At 39.2% G+C, this 25,348-nt stretch overlaps 1 protein-coding gene across 2 annotated transcripts in view; it reads left to right on the top strand.

Annotated features, from left to right (window-relative positions):
- The first annotated feature begins 8,864 nt into the window (after positions 1–8,864).
- INTS4 (integrator complex subunit 4) overlaps positions 8,865–25,348 on the top strand; it is a 97,986-nt gene continuing 81,502 nt past the window's right edge. For both annotated transcript variants that reach the window (XM_045557278.1, XM_045557277.1), the window contains exons 1-4: positions 8,865–9,137; positions 12,594–12,788; positions 19,542–19,659; positions 24,967–25,073. In XM_045557278.1, coding sequence (XP_045413234.1) covers positions 9,084–9,137; positions 12,594–12,788; positions 19,542–19,659; positions 24,967–25,073 — 474 coding nt within the window. In that variant the 5' untranslated portion in view covers positions 8,865–9,083. The remainder of the gene's footprint in view (positions 9,138–12,593; positions 12,789–19,541; positions 19,660–24,966; positions 25,074–25,348) is intronic.

The raw sequence follows: 25,348 nt of genomic DNA on the forward strand, positions 1-25,348 counted from the left end.
ATGACGAGACTAGCCTGGGTTATCTGGGTGGATCCTAAATCCAATGACAAGCACCCTTGTAACAGACACACAGAGAAGAAGGCAATGTGTATGAGGATATGACCACAAGCCTAGGAATGCTGGGGTAGTTACCAGAAGCTGGAAGAGGTAAGGAATAGATTCTCTCCTACAGTCCCCAGAGGGAACACAGTCCTGCCAATAATTTAATTTTGGACTTCTAGCCTCCAGAACTGTGAGAGAATAAATTTTTGCTGTTTTAAGTTACCAAATTTGTGGTATTTATTACGGCAGCCTCAGGAAATGAATACAGAGAGTTAAATCAAGTAATATATATGAAAATATCCAGCACATTTTAGGGCTCTGAGATTGTTGAATCAAAATCTCAAGGCTAAAAGCAATGTAAGGAAAGGCTAAGGCCAAGGCCATGGTGTTTCTTACAGACCCTGCTGGGAAGTAACAGAGTTCCACCTCTCTCACATCATTAAACAGAGAGAACAGCCACTACATCCATCATTTTGTGGAGCAAATGTTTAACCTGAAGCCACATGAGAGGGATCATAACATAAAATTCTCTCCTGACTATTTCAAAATTTCTTTTTCAATTCTTCATTTCACTGTGAGATCCACTCATATTAACTTTTAGTTTTTTCACAGGGACTTGTGATTTTATAAGTACAGTATATATAAATCCTGTCATGATCCACAGCTGCTTGAGATATTTACTTTGGTAGTTACCTTTCTTTTTTTTTGAGACAGAGTCTCACTCTGTTGCCCAGGCTAGAGTGAGTGCCGTGGCGTCAGCCTAGCTCACAGCAACCTCAAACTCCTTGGCTCAAGTGATTCTTCTGCCTCAGCCTCCCAAGTAGCTGGGACTACAGGCACGTGCCACCATGCCTGGCTAATTTTTCTATATATATTTTAGCTGTCCATATAATTTATTTCTATTTTTTAGTAGAGACGGGGTCTTGCTCTTGCTCAGGCTGGTCTTGAACTCCTGAGCTCAAACAATCCACCCACCTCAGCCTCCCAGAGTGCTAGGATTACAGGTGTGAGCCACCGCGCCCCGCCAGTAGTTACCTTTCTTGTCAGACTCAAAATATTGTTTGACTTGACAACAGAGGCAACTGTTTACCTACTTCTGGTATCATTAACTGTCAAGGCTTAAGAATAAAATTACTCAGAACACAGTCATTTTCAAAGATTACTATAATTCAGGAATCACATCTGCTTATACGTACATTTTTTTATTTTCAAAGCTTGGTCTGTTTTTCTTTTCTTTCTTTCTTTTCTTTTTTTTTAAGATAGTATCTTGGGGCCAGATGCGGTGGCTCATGCCTGTAGTCCTAGCACTCTGGGAGGCTGAGGCGGGTGGATCGTTTGAGCTCAGGAGTTCAAGACCAGCCTGAGCAAGAGCAAGACCCCCGTCTCTATTAAAAAAATAGAAAGAAATTAGCTGGACAGCTAAATATACATATATATATATATATATAAAAACTTAGCCGGGCATCTTGGGGCATGCCTGTAGTCCCAGCTACTCAGGAGGCTGAGGCAGGAGGATCACTTGAGCCCAGGAGTTTTAGGTTGCTGTGAGCTACGCTGACGCCACGGCACTCTAGCCTGGGCAACAGAGTGAGACTCTGTCTGAAAACAAAACAAAACAAAACAAAAAACAAGATAGTATCTTGCTTTGTAGCCTGGGTTAGAGTACAGTGGCAACATCATGGCTCACTGCAACCTCAAACTCCTGGGCCCAAGCGATCCTCCTGCCCCAGCCTTCTGAGTAGCTAGGACTACTGGTACGTGCCACCACACCCAGCTAGTTTTAAAATTTTTTTGTAGAGATGGAGTCTCAATATGTTGCCCAGGCTGTTACTGAACTCCTAGCCTCAGGCACCTGTTTTGGTTTTAATATGGCTGGCAATTTAGGGTGGAAAAATCCTAAATGTCTACTTGGAACTTTTTACGATGAAGAAATTCAACATTATTTGTCAAGAGGCTGAAAACAAGTCCACACTCTTTGATCAGTAATTACACTTAAGAGATTACATTCCAAAAAAGTACTTAGAGATTCAGACAATTTTTTGTAATCCACAGTTTTGCTATAGACATCCTGCTCCTTAAGACATAAATATGATTGATTTAAAAAAATCTCAATTTAATCAATTAAGGAAAGGTTAATATCCTTCCCAAGATTTCTGCACATTCCCAGAGTGCTTGTGTTCTTGTGGTCAGCTTTGGTCCTCCACGCCTGCTGATTCTTTCTACACAGGGATACTCTTGTCTTACATCCATTGTTGCTGTTCTATACAACACTCATCAGATTTAACACTCAGATCTTTTAAAAATATTTTTATAAGTGCCACCCCCATGACCTACATGTGCACATAGCAGACTGTGGAAGATATAGGCAAATAAAGGGGAATGGGTTTATAACACAGAAACACAACTTTCAATTGAATATTGGACATATCTATTCTTAAAAGTGTCAGCCATCCCCATCACTAGGGACTTTTTATTAGTAGATTGTATTTGTTTACTGTTCTCTCTTCTCTCCATGTTCTTGCCATGCTACTCTGTGGGTGGGAATATTCTTCCCCACTCCACTGACTTAATTTGGCCAGTGGAATATGTGTGGAAATTGCAGTATGCCAGTTCCAAACTAAGGCTTTAGAGGCATGCCAAGTCTCCACAAACCCTCTTGTGTTCCTTCTATTTGCTCAGAGAAGACCATGTTCCAGTTTAGCTACCTCCTTTATTGCTTTGGCTCTAGAGTGCATGCATGCCTGAAGGATCTGACCCCCCTCCTATCAAGTTACCAAACTATTTTATTAAACAAAAGTAATTCCAGTATTCTCCCAGCTCATTATATAATGCAGTTAACATGTTATTTTTATACTACTTAATTTAAATAGGAAAACAATTGGAAATAAGTCATTTTAAGTCACCAGTTATATTAGGTCTGTATACTACCATGTTATACAGCAATTAAAATTACATTATAGATGGCTTAAAATTATTGAGGAGGAGAATGCTCATTTAATTCAATGAAATTTAATTAAATCTTTGCTCCAAAAAGGATTTACAGTGGTGGGGCCTACAGGGCTGTATAAAAAAGAAATATCCAAAAAGATATACATTAGAAGTATATAAATTACATGAACACTATTGGTTGCCATTCATCAATACCATCTCCTCCCTTCCTCTTTTCTAACAGAAACAGCAAAATAGCAAAGATAGTCAATAATGTTCAAAATACCATCTCTGTTTCATTTGTATAATATATGAGACTTCTCAGATCTGTTGAGACTCAGTAAAGGAAATTATACTCAGAAGGGGAAACCTTAAAACTGTATGCTAAACATAACTGTCATTATAATCCAAAGGAAGAACACAAAGAAATATTAAAACCTTTGCAGATTGTTCTCATGAAGACACCCTAGTTCATAGCACTGCACCAGGTTTTCAGGTCTTTTCAGGTCTACATTTTTCTCCTAGGGTATCTCTCTCTCTCTCTCTTTTTTAAATTCTCTACTTATTTCCCTCATCCTCTATGCCTCCCCACCATCAATTCTCTGCCCTTTTCTGCTGTGGTTAGTGTCCTGGAAGACTGAAAGTCAGGTACTGCATATGCAGGGCCATTCCTGGTTGGCCAGAGACTTGGCAAGTTCAAGAGTGAAGATTTGTGACAAGAAGGCCTGGGGAATTGCTATGGGTGAAAATATTTATACTTCTTGTTAATGCCTACCAGAGGGCACTGACTGTAGAAGAGGGTCTCAAAAATCACAATGATTCAACCTGTGGATGTTAGCCAGTCTCTTTCCCCAGCTCCTCAGTGCTTGCTCAATGGAGTCACAAACAAAGTGGCCATGATGTCAGGGATAGAGACTATGCATGAGCTCTACAATATAGACTTCCTCTCACCAAAGCTGATCTGGCCACTGATGTATGTCCAACCTGCCAACAGCAGAGACCAACACTGAGCCCCTGATATGGTATCATTCCCCGAGAGTATCAGGCACTTCTTGGTGCCAGGTTTATTGCACTACAAATAAGTTAGCTATACTGCCCTGTAACAAACTGTTGGGAGACATTCTGGCGTTTCTGAGCAACGGGCACCAACAGCTTTTCTTGAGGATGTTTGCAAAGCTACTTAGGAGCAGGGAGCAGATTTACTTACATTCCAGGGTAATAAAGCTAATATCAATTCCTGGAGACATTACAGGGTGACAAAAAATGTCTCCCATGGGTTGGAAGGCAGATTTGTTTCCTGACAGTATAATAAAGTCTCTCCCCAGAGAAAAGCTTTGCTAGCAATCCTCTTTTAAGATTGGGAGTTTCCTAAGCTCATTGTGCATGGCATTCACCTACATTGCTGCCATGGTCCATGGGGGGAAGAATTGATACCAACTTGAAGTTCATGCCATCTGCTATGCTGTGAATAGTAAACTGCTATATTCATTTGGGTTTGTTGACTCCTTACCAGTTGAATCTATGAAGTGTGGCAAGTCAATTTAGCAGCTTAGATACTGCCTCACCATGTGACAATCCCTGACCCCCCCAAATGTAATGCCTTAAGACTATAACCATTACTTATTTCTCATGAGCCTACAGACTGGGCCACTCTGGTCTCAGCTGGCTCACTCATACATCTGTAGTCAGCTGGTGATCAGCTGAGATGGAGCTGGTCTAAGATGGCTTCAGCTGGGTCAACTTGGCTGTGTTCCATGTGGTCATTTGCTCCCAAGCAGACTAGGTTAGATTTGTTCTCATGGTAATGGTAGGGTTCCAAAATCCAGCAACAGGCCTGGGAAATTGGTATGTGGGTAGACTATCAACTTAGGCGCAAAACTAGTGCACATGACTTCTGCCACATTCTACTAGCTAGTCACAAGTCTAGCCAAAGTTCAAAGGGTGGGGACATAGATTGCACCTCTTAGTGGATGCAGTTTCAAAGTCACATTTCAAGGGGTATACATACAGAGAGGAGGAGTATTGGGGCCATTTTTGTAATCATTCTACCACACACTGGATCCTTTCCATCACAGAGGGAGCAGTTATTTGTTCTCACAGGAATAGATACGTATTCCAGATTCAGTTTTTTTTTTGTTTTTTTTTTGTTTTGGTTTTTTTTTGAGACAGAGTCTCACTTTGGTGCCTGGGCTAGAGTGCCATGGCATCAGCCTAGCTCACAGCAACCTCAAACTCCTGGGCTCAAGTGATCCTCCTGCTTCAGCCTCCCAAGTAGCTGGGACTACAGGCATGTGCCACCATGCCAGGCTAATTTTTCTATATATATTTTAGCTGTCCATATAATTTATTTCTATTTTTTAGTAGAGACAGGGTCTTGCTCTTGCTCAGGTTGGTCTCGAACTCCTGAGCTCAAACAATCTGCCCACCTCAGCCTCCCAGAGTGCTAGGATTACAGGCATGAGCCACTGCGCCCCGCCCCAGATTCAGTTTTGACTTCCCTACCTGCAGTGTTTCTGCCAGCCCCATCATCCATGGATACCTCATTCATTATCACGGTATTCTATACATTGCTTCTGATTAAGGAACTTAGATTTTGGTGAAACAATTACAGTGAACAACTCGTTGATCTTGCCAGGAACCCCATCACTCAGATGCAGCTGTTATAATAAAGCAGTTAAATTACCTTTTGTGGGCTCAGTTATGGTGCTAGCTGAGAGACAAAACATTTTGAGTTTGGGGTGCCATCTTATAGATTTGTGGTATATGCCTTATGCCAACAGCTAAAATATAGTACTGTTTCTTCCACAGTTAGAATACATGGGTCTGAGAATCAAGGGGTGGAGGTAGGAGCAGTTCCTCTCACTTTTATACCTAATAACTCATTTATGAATTCTTGGGCTCAGTAGGTTTGGAATGGTTAATTTCCAAAGGAGGAACAGTTCCACTAGAGAATATAGTCATTGTTCATCACATTGGAACATGTAATGAGACTGTCCCCTGGCCACTGGGGCTCTTGTTGCTAAATGAACAGGCAGAAAAGAGGTTACTATACTTGCTGGGGTGATTGACCCTAAATTCCAAGGGGAAGTTGGGTTGCTGATATACAATAGGAACAGGGAACACTGCTGCCCAGGGAACCCACAGGGGCACCTCAATGTATTATCATATGCAATAATAAAGGTCAAAGGACAATGGCATCAATTCAATAAAGACAGTTTTTCAATTCAACACTAAAGAATGTTGTGTTCTTATTTCTGTACCAATCTGGCCCCAACTTCTCAACTTTGTTTTTATTGCTTTTCCATTTTCCCTGTATGCACTTTACTCCCAATATGCACCGAATTTCCTTTGGTTTTATAACTGCACCAAACTCCTTCTTAAAGCCATGTATTTAATAATATTGGTGATAATACTTTGTATTATTGATGCTACAATGCACATTTAACATTTCTGAAATCAGGACACATCTTAAAATTGCTGTTGGCCAATTGCTCATGTGTAGACTGGATCATAATAATTCATGTTATCATCACTTCAACTGAGCTCTGTGTAATATCGGTAGTACATGTTTTGTCTTTAATTACTATTTAAGGCCAGGTGTAGTGGCCCACGCCTGTAATCCCAGCACTTTGGGAGGCCGAATGGGAGGATTGTTTGAGGCCAGGAATTGAGACCAGCCTAAATAGTGAGACCTCTGTCTCTACAAAAAAATTTTAAAAATTAGCCGGGCATCATCATAGCTCACTGCAACTGCAAACTCCTGGGCTCAAATGATCCTCCCACCTCAGCCTCCCAAGTAGCTGCGACTATAGGCACATGCCACCAGGTGTCGTGGTGTGCCCCTGTAGTCTTAGCTACTTGGGAAGCCAAGGCAGGAGGATTGCCTGAACCCAGGAGTTCCAGATTGCAATGAACAATGATTGTGCCACTACACTCCAACAGAGACCCTGTCTCTAAAAAGATAACATTAAATTAAATTTTTAAAAATTGCCATTTATCTTTAAATAGATTACTCTATAATTTGGCATTAAAATGAAAATTTTTTATGTACATGGAAAAACATGGACACACAGCAGTATGTCATAAGATACAAATCTATGTATAAATAAGTTTTTAAAATTTATTTTTATTTATTATTTTTTTAACCTACTGAATCACAACAGTAACTTAAGATTTTTTTTTTTTTTTTTCGAGTTCCTGGCCTTCTGCTCTCCAAAGATCTTCCTGCCTCGGCCTCCCAAAACGCTAGGATTACAGGTGTGAGTCACTGCGCCCGGCTATTTGTATTTTTTTTTTAGAGACAGGGTCACCCAAGCTGGAGTGCAGTGGCACCATCGTAGTTCACTGCAGCCTTGAGCTCCTGGGCTCAAGGGATCCTCCTACCTTAGCCTCCCATGTAGTTGGGGCCTAAGTTTAAAAGAGCTCTTTCAGTAAATATACATAAATCTAAGCAATAAGAAACCATTCTTTTTAACTTCAGCATTTTTCTTAATATACATAAAACAATGTTTTTTTTTTGTTTTTTTGAGACAGGGCCTCACTTTGTCGCCCCAGCTAGAGTGCAGTCGCATCATCATAGCTCACTGCAACCTCAAACACCTGGGCTCAGGCAATTCCCTTGCCTCAGCCTCCCAAGTAGCTGAGACTACAGGTGCACACCACTACACCTGACTAATGTTTCTATTTTTTGTAGAGACAGGGTTTTGCTCTTGCTAAGGCTGGTCTCGAACTCCTGACCTCGAGTGATCCTCCTACTTGGCCTCCCAAAGTGCTAGGATTACAGACGTGAGCCCCGCCCCCTGCCAGCAATGAGTTTTTAAAATAATTGCTGGCAGCTTAGATTTGACAGACTATGGTAATAGTAGCAATAGTAGCTAATATTTATCGAGGGCACTGATTGCTAAATGTTTTCATTTCCCTTGACATATTTGTATATCTTCTAGTCTCTGCGGTCTGGAATGCCTTTCTTTCTTTCTGCGAAAACTGTTTTAAAGCTGGATTTTTAAAAAAAGTCTTCTCTATTTTTACGAGAGGCTTCTCTGAGGAAATTAGGTCTGTTTGAACCACAATCCCGTTACACAGTACATTTCCGTTTTCCTGTAATGATCAATTTCGTCGTCTGCCTTCCCAGATTGCAGGACCTTGAGGGTAAAGACCATCTTTTATGCATTTTTGGGTCCTCTGTATCTATCACAGGCACAGCCTCCTCCTTTTTCTAAGCATCCCACATTAACTCTTTGGAAAAGACAAAACAATGAACAGCTAGTTTCAAGTAGATTGTAAATCTTGACCTTGAATTTACTAACACGTAGCACTACACTTTATAGCCTGTAAAATGCTCCTGCATTATTTCATTCCGTTTGTCACATCTGTCAGGTTAGGTATTACAAGCACATTTGTAGTTCAGGACATTTTGTTTATCGAGTGCCAGAGCTGGAGTCTGAAACTTTGTTGGTTGACCTTTGGTCTCGAGATTCTTTCCATTGTACCATAGCCATCAGAGGAGAGATCGACTGCTTAAAGGATGGTAGCTTTTGCATAACTGGAACGAGGGAGCTTGAAAAGGAAGCCCAAAGCACTGAGGAGGTGGCAAACAGCTTGAACAAAATCAACGCGCTGTAAAGCTACAAGCAGCAAACACTGTGCGCAGCAAGGGATGATGGGACTGTTAGCTCACCCTCTTTCCGTTACTTTGTGAGCCAAAATCCTTGCGCAGTTCCAGGTTTTACCTCTAGCTCGGGATCGCCCGCCTCTGCCCCTTAACCTGTACTTCCTCCCTCCCAGCGCCAGTCTCTCGGCCAATCTGAGGCCACTCGCCAGCCTCCAAAAGCTCCCATTGGCTCATCCACCTTTGAGTCCCGTCCCTTGTGCCAGAGGCCCCGCCTCCTCCAAGCCTCGCTCCGGGTTTCGTTCCTCTTGCGCAGGAGACGGCGGCGGCCAAATCGGTCCGTACATAAGAGGGGAAGTCGAGCAGCAGGAAGTGGCCTCTCTTTCCCGAAGCTCCACTGCTTTGTGGGATCGCGGTGGGTTCCTCCAAGCTGGAGAGGTTTTCCGAGTCCCTCCACCCCGCCTCCTTCGTTGAGTACGGAAGCTGAGAGGGCCCGCGAGCAGCCATGGCGGCGCATCTTAAGAAGCGGGTGTATGAGGAATTCTCTAAAGTGGTTCAGGTAAGTTTCGGCAGGAAAGGTCCCAGGCCCCGTCTGAGGCGGGAAAGTTTTCCGAGCCCCAGGCACTTTGCTGGAACAGGCGCCATAGTCCCATGTTGAGTGCCGACTAATTGTTAGTCTGAGACTGCATGTTAGTGGGCGTGTTAGCTTGCCGCCGCCGTTGTTGTTATTAACTGATATATGTAGTCTGACAGAGTTTTTAAAAATTATTGGAAGAAACAAATAGTACTTTACAATTTACAAAACTGTCTTATCAGTTATCTCATTTTGTTCTCTCACACAGCCTTCCTAGGTCGGGTTACATTAACATCCTCTTTTCCACATGTGGACGTTGAGCCTTCCGGAGGTGTACGAGGACACAGCCAGTTAGCAGCAGAGCCCATCCTAACTCTAGTTCCAAGGAAAGCGCCTAGCGACAAGTTGGGCTATAATACGCAAAGCTCTAAAGGGCTGGAAGAAGGGTCTATAGAATTTCTCCAGGCCCAGTCAAAGCAGGCGAGGCTCACAGGCTTCATTGGTGGAACAGCTCACCTAGAAAGGAGGGCAATACCTTCTTCCCGTGGTGTTAAGGATAGGTGGGCCGAGCCCCTGTCAGAGCAGTCACTGATGCTCCGTATTTCTTAAAGTAAATGTCGCTAAAGTAGAGTGTGATCTCAAATTATCCTGTGTCCAGCTTCTCAGGCTTTAATGTATATACAAATCACCTGGGGATTTGTATATAGTGTAGATTCTATTCGGGGTTGGGTGTGGGAGGTGAGGCAAGATTTTGCACTTCTGACAAGTCCCCAATTCATGCAGATGAATCAGCTGCATCCTTAAATTCTTAGACTTGTAGAGTAGCAAGACTTAGACCATCCAGCAGGAAACTGATCCATAAACATTACATTCATACATTCTGAACGCAGCAAGAGTTTATTGAATAAATGAGTGATTACTGCATACCAGGCATGGTGAAAAGTTTTGAACTATAAAGTCTAATGCACCTCAGGGTCCCTGCCCTTTAGGAGCTCCACAAGCTAATGGGAGAACCAGAACTGTGTGTCTGTGATCATAGTATAGAGAGGTAATTGCATTGACAAATCAAGTCTTCCATTATCTTTTGCAGCTCCTTTTCCGTAAACCAAACTCCTTAGCCCTTGGTGATCGACACTGTTTCTTTCCACCCTTATTGTCATTTCCTTTCTTTTTTGTTTTGTGAGCACATATTTGTCCCGTGCTCCCCTAGTCTGCAGGGAAGTTTGTCTGTTTCTTATTCTTGTTTATTCTTATAGTAGCTTTGATTAAGATTTGACCTTGATACTTTTTTTGTTGCTAATTTTTATGTGAAATTAATTTTCGTGAACTTTTACAGTGAATCAATGTTCAGGAAAGCTTTTCTAACATTACAGAGCTCCCTCTTCTGTGGCTTGCTTTCTGGAATTTTCTGGCTCTATTTCCCTTGCCCATCCTGTTTTTTTTAATTGTGATAAACTATACATAATATAAAACCTACCATTTTAACAATTTTAAGTGCAAATTTCAGTGGCATTAGGAACTTTCACATTCTTTTGCGTGTCACTTCCTTTCTTCCCAACATTCTGTTGTTCCGGTGTCCCAAGACTGCTCACCCCTCTGCCAGCATGCCATGTGTTTGAACATCTCCAGACTTTTGTACCTGTTGCCTTCCTTACATGGAATGCATGTCATTCTTCCCTTTCTTTTTGTTTTCCACTCCGTGGACTTAATGTTTTTGGTTCTAGACCCAACTGAAACCTCAGCAAGAGCTTAGTCTCTTCTTCATCTGCTTCTGTAGCACTCTGTTATACTCATTTATTTGTACTTTTCATTCAGTGCTACTATAATCACTAGTGTACCTACCTCCCCACCAGTCTGAGCTCCTTGAGGGCAGAGATAATGCCTGGTTCATCTCTGTGTCCTGTAGATTGACCATAGGGCCTAGTTCACTAAAATGTTATTGATGGTTGAATGATAGCTGATACTAGTTTGTCCTCTACCTTAATAAAGTCCCTAGGGAAAAAATTCTTTCCTGGCTTTTGACCTAACTACAACTTAGATAACACTGAAAACTGAAATTTGCATGGAATGGGATGGGAATGAGTAAGAATTTTAAGGGAAGAATTAATTTCTTCACTTTATTTTTGATGAGTACTTACCATCTAGTGATTAAATGAGATCTTAGTGTGTCTGTTTAGGATGTAGGATGGGAGATAATTGATATGTGTCTAGCACTTATTATGTGTATATTCAATAAAAACATTTAGATTTCTCAAATATTCTTGTGCAATAGATATTGGTGTTATCTTTTATAGAAGGAGAAGCCTTCCCTGGCTGGTAAGTGGTTATTGAATATAAATTACTCTGACTCCAAAGCCCTTATTCTTTTTATAATATCATACTGTCTTCTTGTCTAGAATAATAGTATGAATTTATAAGGAGGTGATTGCCCAGTACACTAAAATGATGTATTGGGTGTTAAGGAAAATTATTAATTATAACGTTTACCTTCTGTTAGGATCCTCTTCTATACCTACCCACCATGGCCTAACTTAAGACTTGAAGTAACAGGTTGCCCTTTACACAGACTTTTAACGTCCACTTTGTGTCATGAATGCATCTAGAATGGTTGTAGTTATATACTATCCTTGGGAGAATTGAGGAAATAATCACTCAAATAATTTTCTGTGTTCTGTGGCTCATATAGTCTCCTGGTTGAGAAAGACTGGTGGTAGGTGTTATTGTTCCTATTTTATAGATGCTAAAAGTGAGACTCATGACTTAGAACAGAGCAGCAGAGTTGGAACTCAAAAATAACTCTTAATTCCAAATCAATCATTCAGTAAACATCTATTGAGTGGCTACAGTTTGCTAGGCATATGGCATGTGTTTTTTCCTACACTTACCATCCTTCTAATAAAGGCCGAGTGGTTTGGGTAAAAGATAGTCACCTGTAGTAAGGGGAAGATTTTTTTCTTCAGTGTAAGCTGCAGACAGTTCCCATCAGTCCTAGTTTTCTAAGGAGGGAATCTGAGCCTGGTGGGTGCCTCAGCACAATCTCAATGTATTTGTAGAATTGATTTTTGTTTTCTAATAAAGAATGGAGTAATTTCTTTCTAATGGCTTTTAAACCCCAAAGCTACAACAATCCTCAGAGTTAGGTAGAACAAAATGTTAGTGTACCTATTTTATAGAGAAATAAACTGAGACTTGGAGAAATTTAATGACTTGCCCAGAGTCTTGTAGGAGCTAGTGAAAGGCAAAATTGGGACTCATGACCTTGTCACCAATCCAGTGCTCTTATTCCAGTTTATAACACTGCTTTTTTCCAAGTGTAGGTCTATTATCTAAATACGTTATTTGGTATAAGGGAAATTATTTCCATCAAATGAAGCGAAGTGAAATTTGTAGACTATGTTTTCAGTTAAGTTTTTATGCCTTACCTTCCCTACCTCATTGCAGCAACCACAGGAGGAAATTGCTACTAAGAAACTCCGACTGACAAAACCAAGTAAATCTGCAGCACTCCACATAGATCTGTGTAAAGCTACCTCCCCAGCAGATGCTTTGCAATATCTACTCCAGTTTGCCAGGAAGCCTGTCGAGGCAGAAAGTGTGGAGGGAGTAGTCAGGATTCTCTTGGAACATTATTACAAGGTAAGAAAACCTTGAGAACCTGATGGGAGTATGTATAAGAGTTATATTGTGTCTATAGAATGGTTAATATTGCAAATAAATAAGAAGATGTTCATTTGGCAAGCTTTTACTGAGTGCTTTCACTAGATACTGTGGATAGAGATAAAAAAGATGCAAATCCTGTCCTCAGAAACTGACAGGCAGAATACTAGATGGAGACAGACGTGTAGACAGTAAGGTGCATGATAGATACTGTGGATAGAGATAAAAAAGATGCAAATCCTGTCCTCAGAAACTGACAGGCAGAATACTAGATGGAGACAGACTGTAGACAGTAAGGTGCATGATATTGCCGAAGGTGCTGTGAGCGCATGTAAAGAGTGCAGTGGAAGCACAAAAGAGGAGTTGACGTCAACCATAACCCTTCTGTAACCAGATTCATCTCTGGAATGTAGTCCCCTTAACATCCTCCTGTTCCTGTCCTAATTTCTGGTCCTCATAGCTAATTGCAATAGCCTTTTTTTTTTTTTTTTTTAGCAAAGTGGCATTTATTTGTTTTATGTATTTTAATGGATTAGATAAAACATCAATGCATGCATGATTAAATAATGTAAACAGAAAATGAAGTCCATAATATGTGTTTATTTTTCAGTTTATGTAGGTGAGATCTGAAGTTAAAGAAGAAATTATTTGAACCACAGATTAATTAAATGTTAAAAACACTAGTATGAAATTTTCTTTTTTTTTTTTTGGCATCTCTGGGTGGGCCCAGACTTTTTTTTTTTTTTTTTTGAGAGACAGTCTCTCCCTATTCTCTGATCTAGAGTGCAGTGTGGCAAGATCATAGCTCACTTCAACCTCAAACTCCTAGGCTCAATCGATCTTCCTGCCTCAGCCTCCCAAGTAGCTGGGACTACAGGCTCACACCACCATACCGGGCTAATTTTTTTTTTTTTTTTTTTTTGAGACTGAAAATTATTAAGCTTACGGAAAAGTAGAGAAAATAGTATAATGAACTACCAAACCCTTTCCTGGAATTTAAGAGTTGTCAATATTTTGCCAAATTTGCTCCATTTGTTTTCCTGAAGTTTTTTAAGGTATCATATGATTTTTCTCTATTTCAGTAATAGCTCTGAAAAAGGGACATCCTTTTTTTTTTTTTTTGACACAATCACCTGACCACATTGAACAAAACTAATTCCTTAATGTCATCTAAGAATTAGTTCATATTGAGATTTCCGTAGTTCCCCAGATATCTTTTTATAGTTGATGTGTTCCAGAGTGCACACCAGGTTCACACATGACATTTGGTCTTCTTTGAAATCTAGAACATTTTTAATATTTTGGTGACATTGATCTGACAAAGACATTGGGTCAGTCCCTTTGTAAAAATGTCTTGTTTTCTGAATTTGTTTACTTCCCTGGGGTTAACTTTCTCCTCTGTCCCCTGTATTTACTGTAAATTAGAAGTTAATTCTATAGGCTTTGTTAGATTCAGGTTAAACATACTTTTGAGAATTTTAAGACTATGTCATAGATGATGATTTGTACTTCGTATTGCACCTATCAGGATACATATAATGTCTTGATGTGTCACCTTGCAAAAGATTCTTTTTTCCTTCAGTCTCTCTCTCTAAATTTTACTTAAATCTGTTCATTCTGTTACCTTTGTCTGACATAAAAGGTCCTCTTCTTTACATATGTAAAGTTCTAGCTTAATCAAAATGCTTGCAGTTTCCCAGGGACCTTGTATGTTTGTAGAAATCAGTGTCTTTTCACATGCTCTTTCCTCTGGCTAGACCCCTTCTCCCTTCCACTGCCCTGTGATCTGGTCATCCATTTGCTCTGCCAAGCATAATCCTTCCTCAGAGTCTTTCTACTTAGGTTTCCTTCTGCCTGGAACACTTCCCTCAGATATTTACTAGTCTACTCCCACTTGTCTTTCAAGTCATTTGAACAAAGGCTTGAACAAAATTCAACTTTGTTCAAGTCTTTGTTCAAATGTCATTTTTTCATTGAGATCTTCCTTTGCTCCTCTGTTTTCATATTGAAACTGCCTATCCCAACCCAGCACTTCCTAACCCTCTTCCTTGATTTTGTTTTCTCCATAGCACTTACTATCTTTTAATATTCTATATAATTTTCTCATTTATCATGTTCCTTGTACTAGAACGTAAGCAGGGGTTTTTGGTTTTTTTAATTGATGTATCTATAGCACCAAGAACAGTGGCTGGTAAAATAAATATATGTTGAATGAATGAATGCTTTTGGGATGCTTTTTACTCAGTTAACAAATATTTGTTATATATCAGGCATTATTCTGGGCACTGGACAGTGTCCTGTTAGCATAATTATTAGCTCTTATGTATTGCCATTGTTTGTCATATGTGTTTGTCTTCTTCAGACTTTGAACTCCTTAAATTTAGAGACTACAAATCCGTTATTCTCTATCCCAGTCCCTGGAACATTGTAGGGGCTTAATAAATGTTTCACTCATGTTTTACATGAATGAAATCAGGCTTTCTGTTCTCAAGAAGTTTTCAATCTCTGAGTGACCTATTTTCATTTAACCTTTTTCTTACCAATATCTACCTTTATTATATATCATAAAGCTCTAAGAGCCAGGCAGGATGTCACTTGCCTGTAGTCCCAGCTACTTGGCAGGCTGAGGCAGGAGGATCACTTAAGCCCAGGAGTTCAAGGACGCAGTGAACTATGATCGTGCCGCCATAGTCTGGGTGACAGAGTGAGACCCTGTCTCTTAAAAAAACAAAAACCCCCCTCTATTACCAATAACTGTAATAATACTTCTGAGAGGAGTTAACATTTATATACTTGTTAGAGGTTATAAAGCACTTTCCACATGTAATATTTTATTTTATCTTTATGACAGCACCATTGTTATCTCTAAATTCCAGATATGGAAGTAGGCTTAGAGCAATTTAGCATCCAAAGTCACTTAGCTAGTAAATGGAAAGTCTGGATTTGAACCTGGGTTTTTGTTTTCTTTGTGAAACTTTTTGTTACGGAACACTTCAAATAAATACCTATACAAGTATAGAGAATACTTTAATTAATTCCCATGTACCCATTACTCGGCCTCAAAAATTATCATTTATAGCCAAGCTTGTTTTATTTCCTTCCTCCCCCAATCCGCTTCCATTTCTTCCACTCTCACCTTCTTCACCAGATCCTTGGCATCATATCATTTCATTCGCAAATTTCACTTTATATCTCTAAATGATAAAGGCTTTTAAAAAAAACATGATCATAATACTATTATAATGTCTAAAGGAAAATTAACTCAGGTGTTCTGATGTCAGATCCCAAGCACTTTAACCATGCTATGCTACTTGCATTAGTTTAGCAGACTCTAGCCCCAGAGGAAATGGGGAGGCATGCCACATGGGTCTAGTTCTGGGTTGGTGATCGTAGTGTGTTTTACCCTTTCTTCTGTTTTATCCAGAAATGTGGTATCTTGTATTTTAGTGGATAAACTACTGGTTTCTGCTTTTTCCTCCATTTTTCTGTGGTCAGGCGATAGTATGTGAACTTATTTCACCTGAGGGATTCTTCACTTATACTACTGTGCTAGTTTCTCTGGAGGATGCAGAACTGTGAGACATATTCCTTGTCCTTTAGGGGTTAGCAGTGTAGTTGGCAAACCAAATAATATATGTAGTGTATAGATACTAAGGGCTAAAGTTATTCATTTGTTCAGTTTTTCATTTGCTTAGCATGTCTGAATACTTACTTTGTGCCAGGACTTGTGCTTTATGTTGGTAATACAGAGGTAAATATAATATGATCCCCGATCTGAGTCTTGCTGAGTGGCTAAGACAAGAAATGAATAATAACAATACAATGTTTCAGGCATGAAATCTGAGGCAGATTATAATATGACCTCAAAAAAGATGGTGATCAGTTCTACTTGGGAGCAGGGATCCAGAAATGCATTATAGGTTAGTAGCAATGCTTGAGATACATCTTAAAAACAGATTTTGGCCATTTGGAAAACAGGAAGAAAGACATTTTAGTTGTGAGCAATTGTGAGGAAAGTCATAGAGATGTGAAATAGAAGAAATTTAACTATAGTTTGGCTGGTGTAGAGTTTAGGTTGAGAGCTCGTTAAGAGATAAGACTGGAAAGATTTGGAAGGAGTCTTATTCTGAAGGGCCTTGGGTTCTGCCTTGTCAGTTTTTGTTTCAGACATGTCACTCTGGGGGAAGTGTGGAGGTTGGAGGAATGGGATGAGAGCAAGAGTGGAGGTAGGGTGACCAATTAGGAGACTGATGGGTTGGAGAAAAGTGATGAAAGCCTGAATCAGGATAGTTTTAATGGTGAGAAGAGCAGTTATTAGAGAGGACTTTCCTGGAGGTAATTGTGTTTTAGCTTAGGTGTGAAGGGAGTCATTTATGTGTCTCAGTGGAACAAGGTGCTAGGGAATTATTTCAGAAAGTAGAAGAGCTTAAGTAAAGTATCCAGATGGATAAGGAATGTTACTAGGTCAGATATTCTTTTATCTCCCTTTTCTTCTTTTTCTTTTTTAAATTGTGAAGTACATGTAACATAAAATTTATTATCCATTTTAAGTGTATAATTCAGTGGTGTTAAGTACATTCATATTGTACAATCATCACCACCATCCATCTCCAGAACTCTTTTCATCTTGCAAAGCTGAAAACTCTATGCCCATTATATAATAACCCTCCATTCCCTCCCCTCGCAGGCCCCCCCCCCCCCCCCCCCCCCGTCATCTGGCAACCACCATTCTACTTTTTGTCCCTATGATTTTGACTACTCTAAGTACTTCATATAAGTGGAGTCGTATAGTATTTGTCTTTTTGTGACTGGTTTATTTCACTTAGCATATATCTTCTAGCTTTATCTATGTTGTAGGACATATCAGAATTTCCTTCCTTTTTAAGACTCAATAATATTCCATTGTATGCATATACCACATTTTGCTTATCTATTCATTTGTCAATTGATATTTGGGTTGCTTCCACGTTTTGGCTATTGTGAATGATGCTGCTATGAACATAGGTGTACAAATATCTCTTCAGGATCTGCTTTCAATTCTTTTGAGTATATATCCAAAAGTGGAATTGCTACATCATATGGCAGTTATATTATTCCACAGCAGCTTCACTACATTTCTACCTGCAGTGCACAAGGGTTCCAATTTCTCCACATCCTTGCCAACACTTGTTTTCTGTTTTCTTGATAGTAGCCATCCTAATGGATATACGGTGGAATCTCATTGTAGTTTTTATTTGCATTTCTATTAATATAATGTCTTGTGATGCTGAGTGTCTTTTCATGTGTTTATTTGGCCATTTATATATCTTCTTTGGAGAAATGTCAGTTCAAATCTTTTGCTTATTTTTGAATCGGGTTGTTTGTTTCTTTTGTTGTTGAGTTTTGGAGTTCTTGATATATTCTGGTATTAGTTTCAAATCAACAACTTACCTTTACAGCTTAACTAGAAAAAGAATAAACTAAACCCAAAGTTACCAGAAGGAAGGAAATAATAAAGATTATGGCACTGATATTTGATTACCTACCATATGCCTATTTTTGTGCTAGTTGTTTTCCTCTCAGTAACTTTCTGAGGTTATTAGCCCCATTTCACAGATGAGGCTCAGAGAGGTTAATTAACTGCTCAAGACATATAGCTATTGTGTAGTGAATCCAGGCTTCACATCTAGATCTGGCTAATTTCAAAGCCCTTTCTTTTTCTGCTGCATCTCACAATTTAAGGTTAAGTTCCCAAGAAAATAACTTTGCCAAAGTCATGTGCATGGTAAGTGGCATAGTGTGCCAGGATTTTAGATCTTACACCCTATCTTTTGCCTCTTCACCACTTTAGGCCTCCTTGTTGTGCCTCCTTAAAAACTATATGTGGGAGGTGGGGAGTTGGTCATATTTGAAAAGCACCTCATCCTTTCAGGATACACTTAAGTAATTTTGTCTTTGGTATAGAAAGATGACCTAATCTTAGCATTGGCAAGGCACATTTTTTTCTCATTTCACATATATTTATTGACCATGTATTTATATTTATATTTATTGATGTTTTTAGTGTCAGGTATTGTGCTACATAATTGAGATATGGCAATGAACAAGAGGACATGTTCCTTTTTGTATTTGGGGGCAATTTCTCACCACAGGAATTTGGTGCTAGTTAGAGACCACCTCCCACTATTGAAGCTAAAATGGCTAGACTATTCCTTTCTGAGTCTTCTTTGCATCGGGGGCCTAGGCACAAGACTTATAATCAGCCAATTTCACTTGCCTGCCCTAGACTACTAATCAGGATCTGATGATTCAAAAAAACAGTTAAAGTGAAAGATTCTTTCTGGTGATAGCGGTGGTAGTTGTGACACTCACTTTCCAGGGACTTCAAGAGCAGTAATGCTGGCAGCATTGTAGGGTACCCAGTGTTGGTGGTGCAAGTTGTTGTGACTCAAGCCTAACAAGACTCCTCAGTGGAGGTAAATATACTTTTAATGCCAACAGCACATTTTTGATTAGAAGGTAATAACATCAGGAAGGCATAAATAAATTCCCATTCTCCTTGTGGTATTTGGGTATGATATACTGATTGAGAAAAGCTCTCTCCCCTGAAGTATATAAAGTTAATTTTTCAGAAATGAAGCCTTAGAATACTTGGATTATTGACTCTCTTTTGGAATGTTAGTTTCCCATGTTCCTATTTGTTGATTAGCTAAGAGTAGAGCATCAAGGTGACAATTGCTGCTTTTGTTCCAGGAGAATGATCCATCTGTGAGACTGAAAATTGCATCATTGTTGGGATTATTATCAAAGACTGCAGGATTTTCACCAGACTGCATTATGGATGATGCCATTAACATCCTGCAGAATGAAAGTAAGTTGCAATTTTTTTTATTTTTCCAGACAACATCTCGCTCTGTTGCCCCAGGTAGAGGACAGTGGTGTCATCATAGCATACTATAATCTCAAACTCCTGGGCTCAAGTGGTCCTCCTGCCTCGGCCTCCTGAGTAGCTGGGACTATAGGCATGCACCATGACACCTGGCTAATTTTTTTTCCATTTTAAGTAGAGACAGGGTCTTGCTCTTGCTCAGGCTGGTCTGGAACTCCTGAACTCAAGCAATCTCTCCACCCTGGGCTCCCAGAGTGCTAGGATTACAGGCATGAACCTCCTCGCCTGACTGTAAGTTGCAATTTAAAAGCCATGTAGCCAGAGCAGAAATCTTAAGTTCCTTTTATATAGACTTTAGAACAAAATTTTTTTGTGTTGGTTGTTATTAAAAAGGAATTTGAGGATGATTCCATAGAACCATGTACATATATTTACATTAGAGTTAAAATGTATTTTTGTCTCTTGATAGCTATCATTTGTTGACCAAGTACCATGTATTTAAGATAATTTACATATGATATAAGATAGATATTATTGTCTCTATTTTTGTTTGTTTGTTTTTGAGATGGGGTCTTGCTGTGTTGCCCAGGCTGATCTTGAACTCCTGGCCTGAAGTGATCCTCTTGCCTCAGCCTCCTCTCTACCCCTGCCCTAGTAACTGGGACTGTAGGCATGTGCTATTGTGCCCAGCTTATTGTTCCTATTTTATAGGTTGGGAAACTGAAGCTCAGTGAAGTTAACTAATTTGTTCAAGGTTACATAGTAGGTGGTAGAATTGATTATTTGTTCACTGTGCCTTACTAACTTAGAAACCAGGAGAGGTACTGTCCTATTCATGTGGTCCCATCACCATAGATCCCATAAAAGTGACACCTCCCAGGTCTCATACGAATTGTGTTGTTTCTTTTTCTGTTAGCTCTTTGTTGATGTCCACTAAAATATATTCTCAGAGTTTAATGTTTTGATTATATGGTTTTATGTATATATAAAATTCTGTTACAGAGTTAGTGCTTCAGTTGCCTTAATATTTATTTTAAAATTACAAAAAAGAAACCCTTTGTTTCTGTTTCTGACAATATTGTGATTTTATTTATTTGACAGAATTGGTTGTAGTTTCAAAAAATAGTTTTATTTCATTTTGGGTTATAAATATTTAATATGGCTATTTAAATATTGAATAATATTTAGTCTATAAACTTAAGAGGCTATAAGAGTAGTAAAGGTCAGATGAACTCAGGGTATCTAAATTCACTTATTGTACAACTGTTTAATGATAAATATCTTACATATGTGGGCCATTGGCTGAAGTTGAGAATTTTAAAAATTTTATTAGAAATAACTATATATTAAAATTTTACTTGTATTGAATTTTGACGCAAGACTTTTAATTCACAGGAAACAATGAAAATCTTTTTTTCTGGGAGGGGAGATCTGTTTTATTGAAGTGCCAATATAATGACATTAAAGAAAACAAAAAATATTCCTACTACTTTCATAAAACAGCTTATTTTACATTACCTTTTACTTATATCCATTTTAGATGGTTATACTTACAGTGAATGTACTATTTTGCATTTTACTATACTCAATGTTACACGGAAACATGCTATTTCATTCTTTTTTTTGAGACAGGGTCTCTGTCAGCTGGGCTAGAGTGCAATAGCACGATCATAGCTCACTGCAGCCTCAAACTCCTGGGCTCAAGTGATCGATCCTCCCGGCTCAGCTTCCCAAGTAGCTAGCACTACAGGCATGTGCCACCACGCTTGGCTAATTTCTTAAATTTTTTGTGGAGACAGGGTCTTCCTGTGTTGCTCAGGGTGGTCTTAAACTCCTGGCCTCAAGCAATCCTCCTGCCTTGACCTCTGGAAATGCTAAAATTACAGGCATGAGCCATTACACCTGGCCTTTTTTTCAATTTTTCTATGTATCTTCATAATATTGATAGTGTTGATAGTATATTAACAACAGGTACAGTAACATGTTTCTAATTTTTTGCTCTTGTAGCCGATGGCAAAAAGAAGTCCATTTTTTATTCTATCTATTATTCCTTAGGATAAATTCCTGGGAAGGGAATTACTGAGTTAGGGAGTTCAAACATATTAATGATCCTTGATATATATTATCATGCTGCTTTCCAAAAGGATTATTTCATCTTACACTGCAACTTATAACTGTGTGTGCAGTACTTGTTTCCTCAAGACACATTTTTAAAAGCTCCAAAACAATTACATTGCCTTTACAGAAGTATCATTTTTTTCCGTGGAAAATTCTTGTAGTAGCTGCATGGGAGGTGACGCTTAAGGGATTCATAGGTGCTCACTGAGTGGTGGGGTTGAGGATGGAGTCAGGTGTGGGGGAAGGTATTCTAGGTAGAGAAGGTAGCCTGAGCAAAGACAGGGAAACATGGGAAAATTCCACTTTAAGGATTTCATAGAACCATAGACTTTTTGAGCTGTAATGACCTTACAGGGATTTTTTTTTGTGTGTGTAATTCCTTCATTTCAAATGATAGAAACTAAGTCCCAGAGAGATGAAGTGAGTTGCCTAGTTCATTTAGCTAAGGGTTAGCTGAACTGAGATCTTAGCACAGTGCTCTTTCCTATAGACCATGGTTTAACTGAAACACTTTACTTCTAAAATAGAAACATTTTAAGAGAGAGTTTTGATGTAGTTTTGATGTAAACCTCATTCTAGTCTTCAAAAAAAAGGAACTCAAATTATGCAGTATCCATGGCAAATAGCTGTTTTATTTTTTGCTAAGTATTCTAATTCTGTTTCTTATTTGTTTCCAAGAGATTTGATCTAGGTCCCTTTTTGGTTTTAAGTTCCTGGCCCACCTGGATTCATAGCAGGTAGAACTGGAAGGGACCATAGAGATCATTTAAGTCCTTTATTTTGTAGCTGAGGAAAATGAACTCCAGTGAGGTAAAGTGACTACTAAAGTCATTCTATATCTGTGGAAGCCACAGACTTAGAATTTAAGTCTCCTAACTATTTGGTCTAGTATGCACCTTCAATTCCAAGAGCATGGTCTGCATTCTAGACCAAGTGTTTCATTTCAGTTCAACAGATGTATGAGTGCTTAACTTCTTGGCAAGCACTGGGCTGGGTCCTTTGAGAGGGTATCATGTATATCTCTGCTTCTCTAGTACCTGTTACGCCACTAATGATAATACAAAGTGTGTTTTAGAGGAGGTGTAGTCGGAATACTTTGGGAGCAGAGGAGAGGTGGAATCGAAAGGCCAAGTAAAGAGGTGGGTTTTTGAAGTCACAGGTGGGGAAAAGTAATGCCAAGAAGAAGGAACATTATGATAATCGGTAGAGAGCTGGGAAAGTACAAGAGATATTTGAAGAACTGAATAGTTTATGAAAGATTGGTGGGGAATGGTAAAATATTTTAAAGCCAAAGGGTAGTCTTGAGGAATTTGAATCTTATTTTGTAGGTAGTTGGACCATGTAAAGTTTTTTGAACAAGGGCATGAAATTATCAAGTCTAGTTTTAGAAAGAACTTGGCAGCTCTAAGGAATTCGGTTTGGTGATACTGAGGCTTCAGTTACTGTCCATGTGGAGATATGTGGTCTACAGTAGGTCTGAAACTCAGGAGAGAGATTAGGATTAGGGATTTAAATTTGATATCTGATTTATCAGAAGCAAGAGTTAAGCCTAAAAAGTTTTAGGTAGTTTTTCATGGATGTTATATAGAATTATATTTCTGAGGAAATAAATTAATTGGGTGGTGTTGGAGATTTTTTCGTCTCCTATTTTCTTTTCTCTTTGTGGCCTCTTTCATATTGGAAATTTTTCTTGATTATCCTTAGCTTTTCAATTAAATTTAAGGTGAGGCATTAAAAAGCTGATTGGTAGTCTGTGTGCATGGATGGGGCTGATGGTTTCCACTCTAGGATGATACATGTCTTTTGAGGACTTTTGAATATTGGTATCTTTTGGTGTTTTTTCCTGGACCCATCAGTTTTTCAAGTTTGAAGTTCATGAATCTCCTGCTGGAAGACAGAGAAATGCCTGGCTGCTGTGTTCTTGGAGCCAAAGCAGCTGAAGGCAGAGTAGGGAGAGGGAGAAAGTGTCTCATTATTCAATATGTTGACTATCCCTTAATCTCCTCTTCTTCACTGTATCTCCTCCCTATTCTCACTTGGTGTCCCCAAAATTGCATCCCTTTTGGTCCAATTTCTACACAGAACAAACCTCTTGTTTCCATGGTCACTTGGCTGTGTAGAATAGGGAAGGGGTTAGGGGTTCAACCTGCTGCTTTCTTTTTTCTATTTCTTAGAGAGATTCAAACAAATTTCTGCCTCATCCCTGTATTTTGTTTTTGTTTTTAGTCTCCAGTTCCTGAACCTTTCTGGGGTGTTATGGCTGGAATTTATTTTCTTTGCAGTGATATCCTGCTCACTAGGTATTTGATGTTAGATTTCTCAGTTTTGCCAATTTCTTCATCTTTCCATCTCTGAAAAATTTGTTATTTTTTTCAACTATTCACCTTTTTTTCTCACTTCTTGTCCTTTAAATCCTTTTAATTTCTTTACTCTTATGTTAATGAGGTTTTAGGAAAGAGCAAAGATAAACAGATGTGTTCAATGTACTATGTTTAAGTGGAAGTCTTACTAAGAAGTGATCAGAGTTTCCCAAGGTTTGGTCATTCATACATCATGCAGACCAGGTGCCATGGCTCACACCTGTAATCCCAGGACTTTGGGAGGTGGAGGCAGGTGGATCACTTGAGGCCAGGAGTTTGAGACCAGCCTGGGCAACACAATGAGAACCCCATCTCTACAAAAAAAAAAATATTTTTTTTTAATTAGCTGGGTGTGGTGATATATGCCTATAGTCTTAGCTACTTGGGAGGGTGAGGCAGGAGGGTCACTTGAGGCTAGGAGTTTGAGGTTGCAGTTAGCTATGATTGTGCCACTGCACTTTAGCCTGGGCAACAGAGCAAGACAACCCATCTCTAAAAAACAACAAAAACTATAATATATATGCCCTACTAGGGAATTTGGACATCATTTTGAAGGCAATGAAAAACTCTTGAATCAGTCAAGCACTACACGTTTTTGGAGCACCTACTATGTGTATAGGATTATGGCCAATCCTTCAGAGGACTAAAAAATTTAGATGCAATCCCTTTGGGAACTTAGATTTTAGTTAAGGGGATGAAGGATCAGTAGAACCCAGCTGACAAAAATCTACATTCTTCACCCAAGTAAATTAGTTTCTATAGTGATCTCCTCTTGAAATTTTGCAGCCCAACTTTACATCTTCCTTTCTAGAGTCTCATCAAGTCCTAGCTCAACTGCTGGATACTCTGCTTGCAATTGGCACTAAACTACCAGAGAATCAAGCTGTCCAGATGCGATTAGTTGATGTAGCTTGCAAGGTAAGCATAAGGTGGTCTGCTTTCTTGAACTGTTTTGCATTATTGGACAGGTGGTAGGAGCTGTAAAATCTGCTCAGGTCCATCCTAAACTTGTAACTGAGGATTGCCAAGGACTTTTAATGGTTTTTAGAGCTTCCTCATTTTTTTCTCTCTTGGTATTGGGTTAGGAATAAAGTTAAGTAACTTGTTATAAAATGAATTTCCTCATCCTCCCAAAAGGAATGAAAACACTTACAATACACAGCTACTGTGTATACTGTGCCTAATAATGCACT

The sequence above is a fragment of the Lemur catta genome, chromosome 7 (genome assembly GCF_020740605.2).
Source record: "Lemur catta isolate mLemCat1 chromosome 7, mLemCat1.pri, whole genome shotgun sequence".
NCBI lineage: Eukaryota > Metazoa > Chordata > Mammalia > Primates > Lemuridae > Lemur > Lemur catta.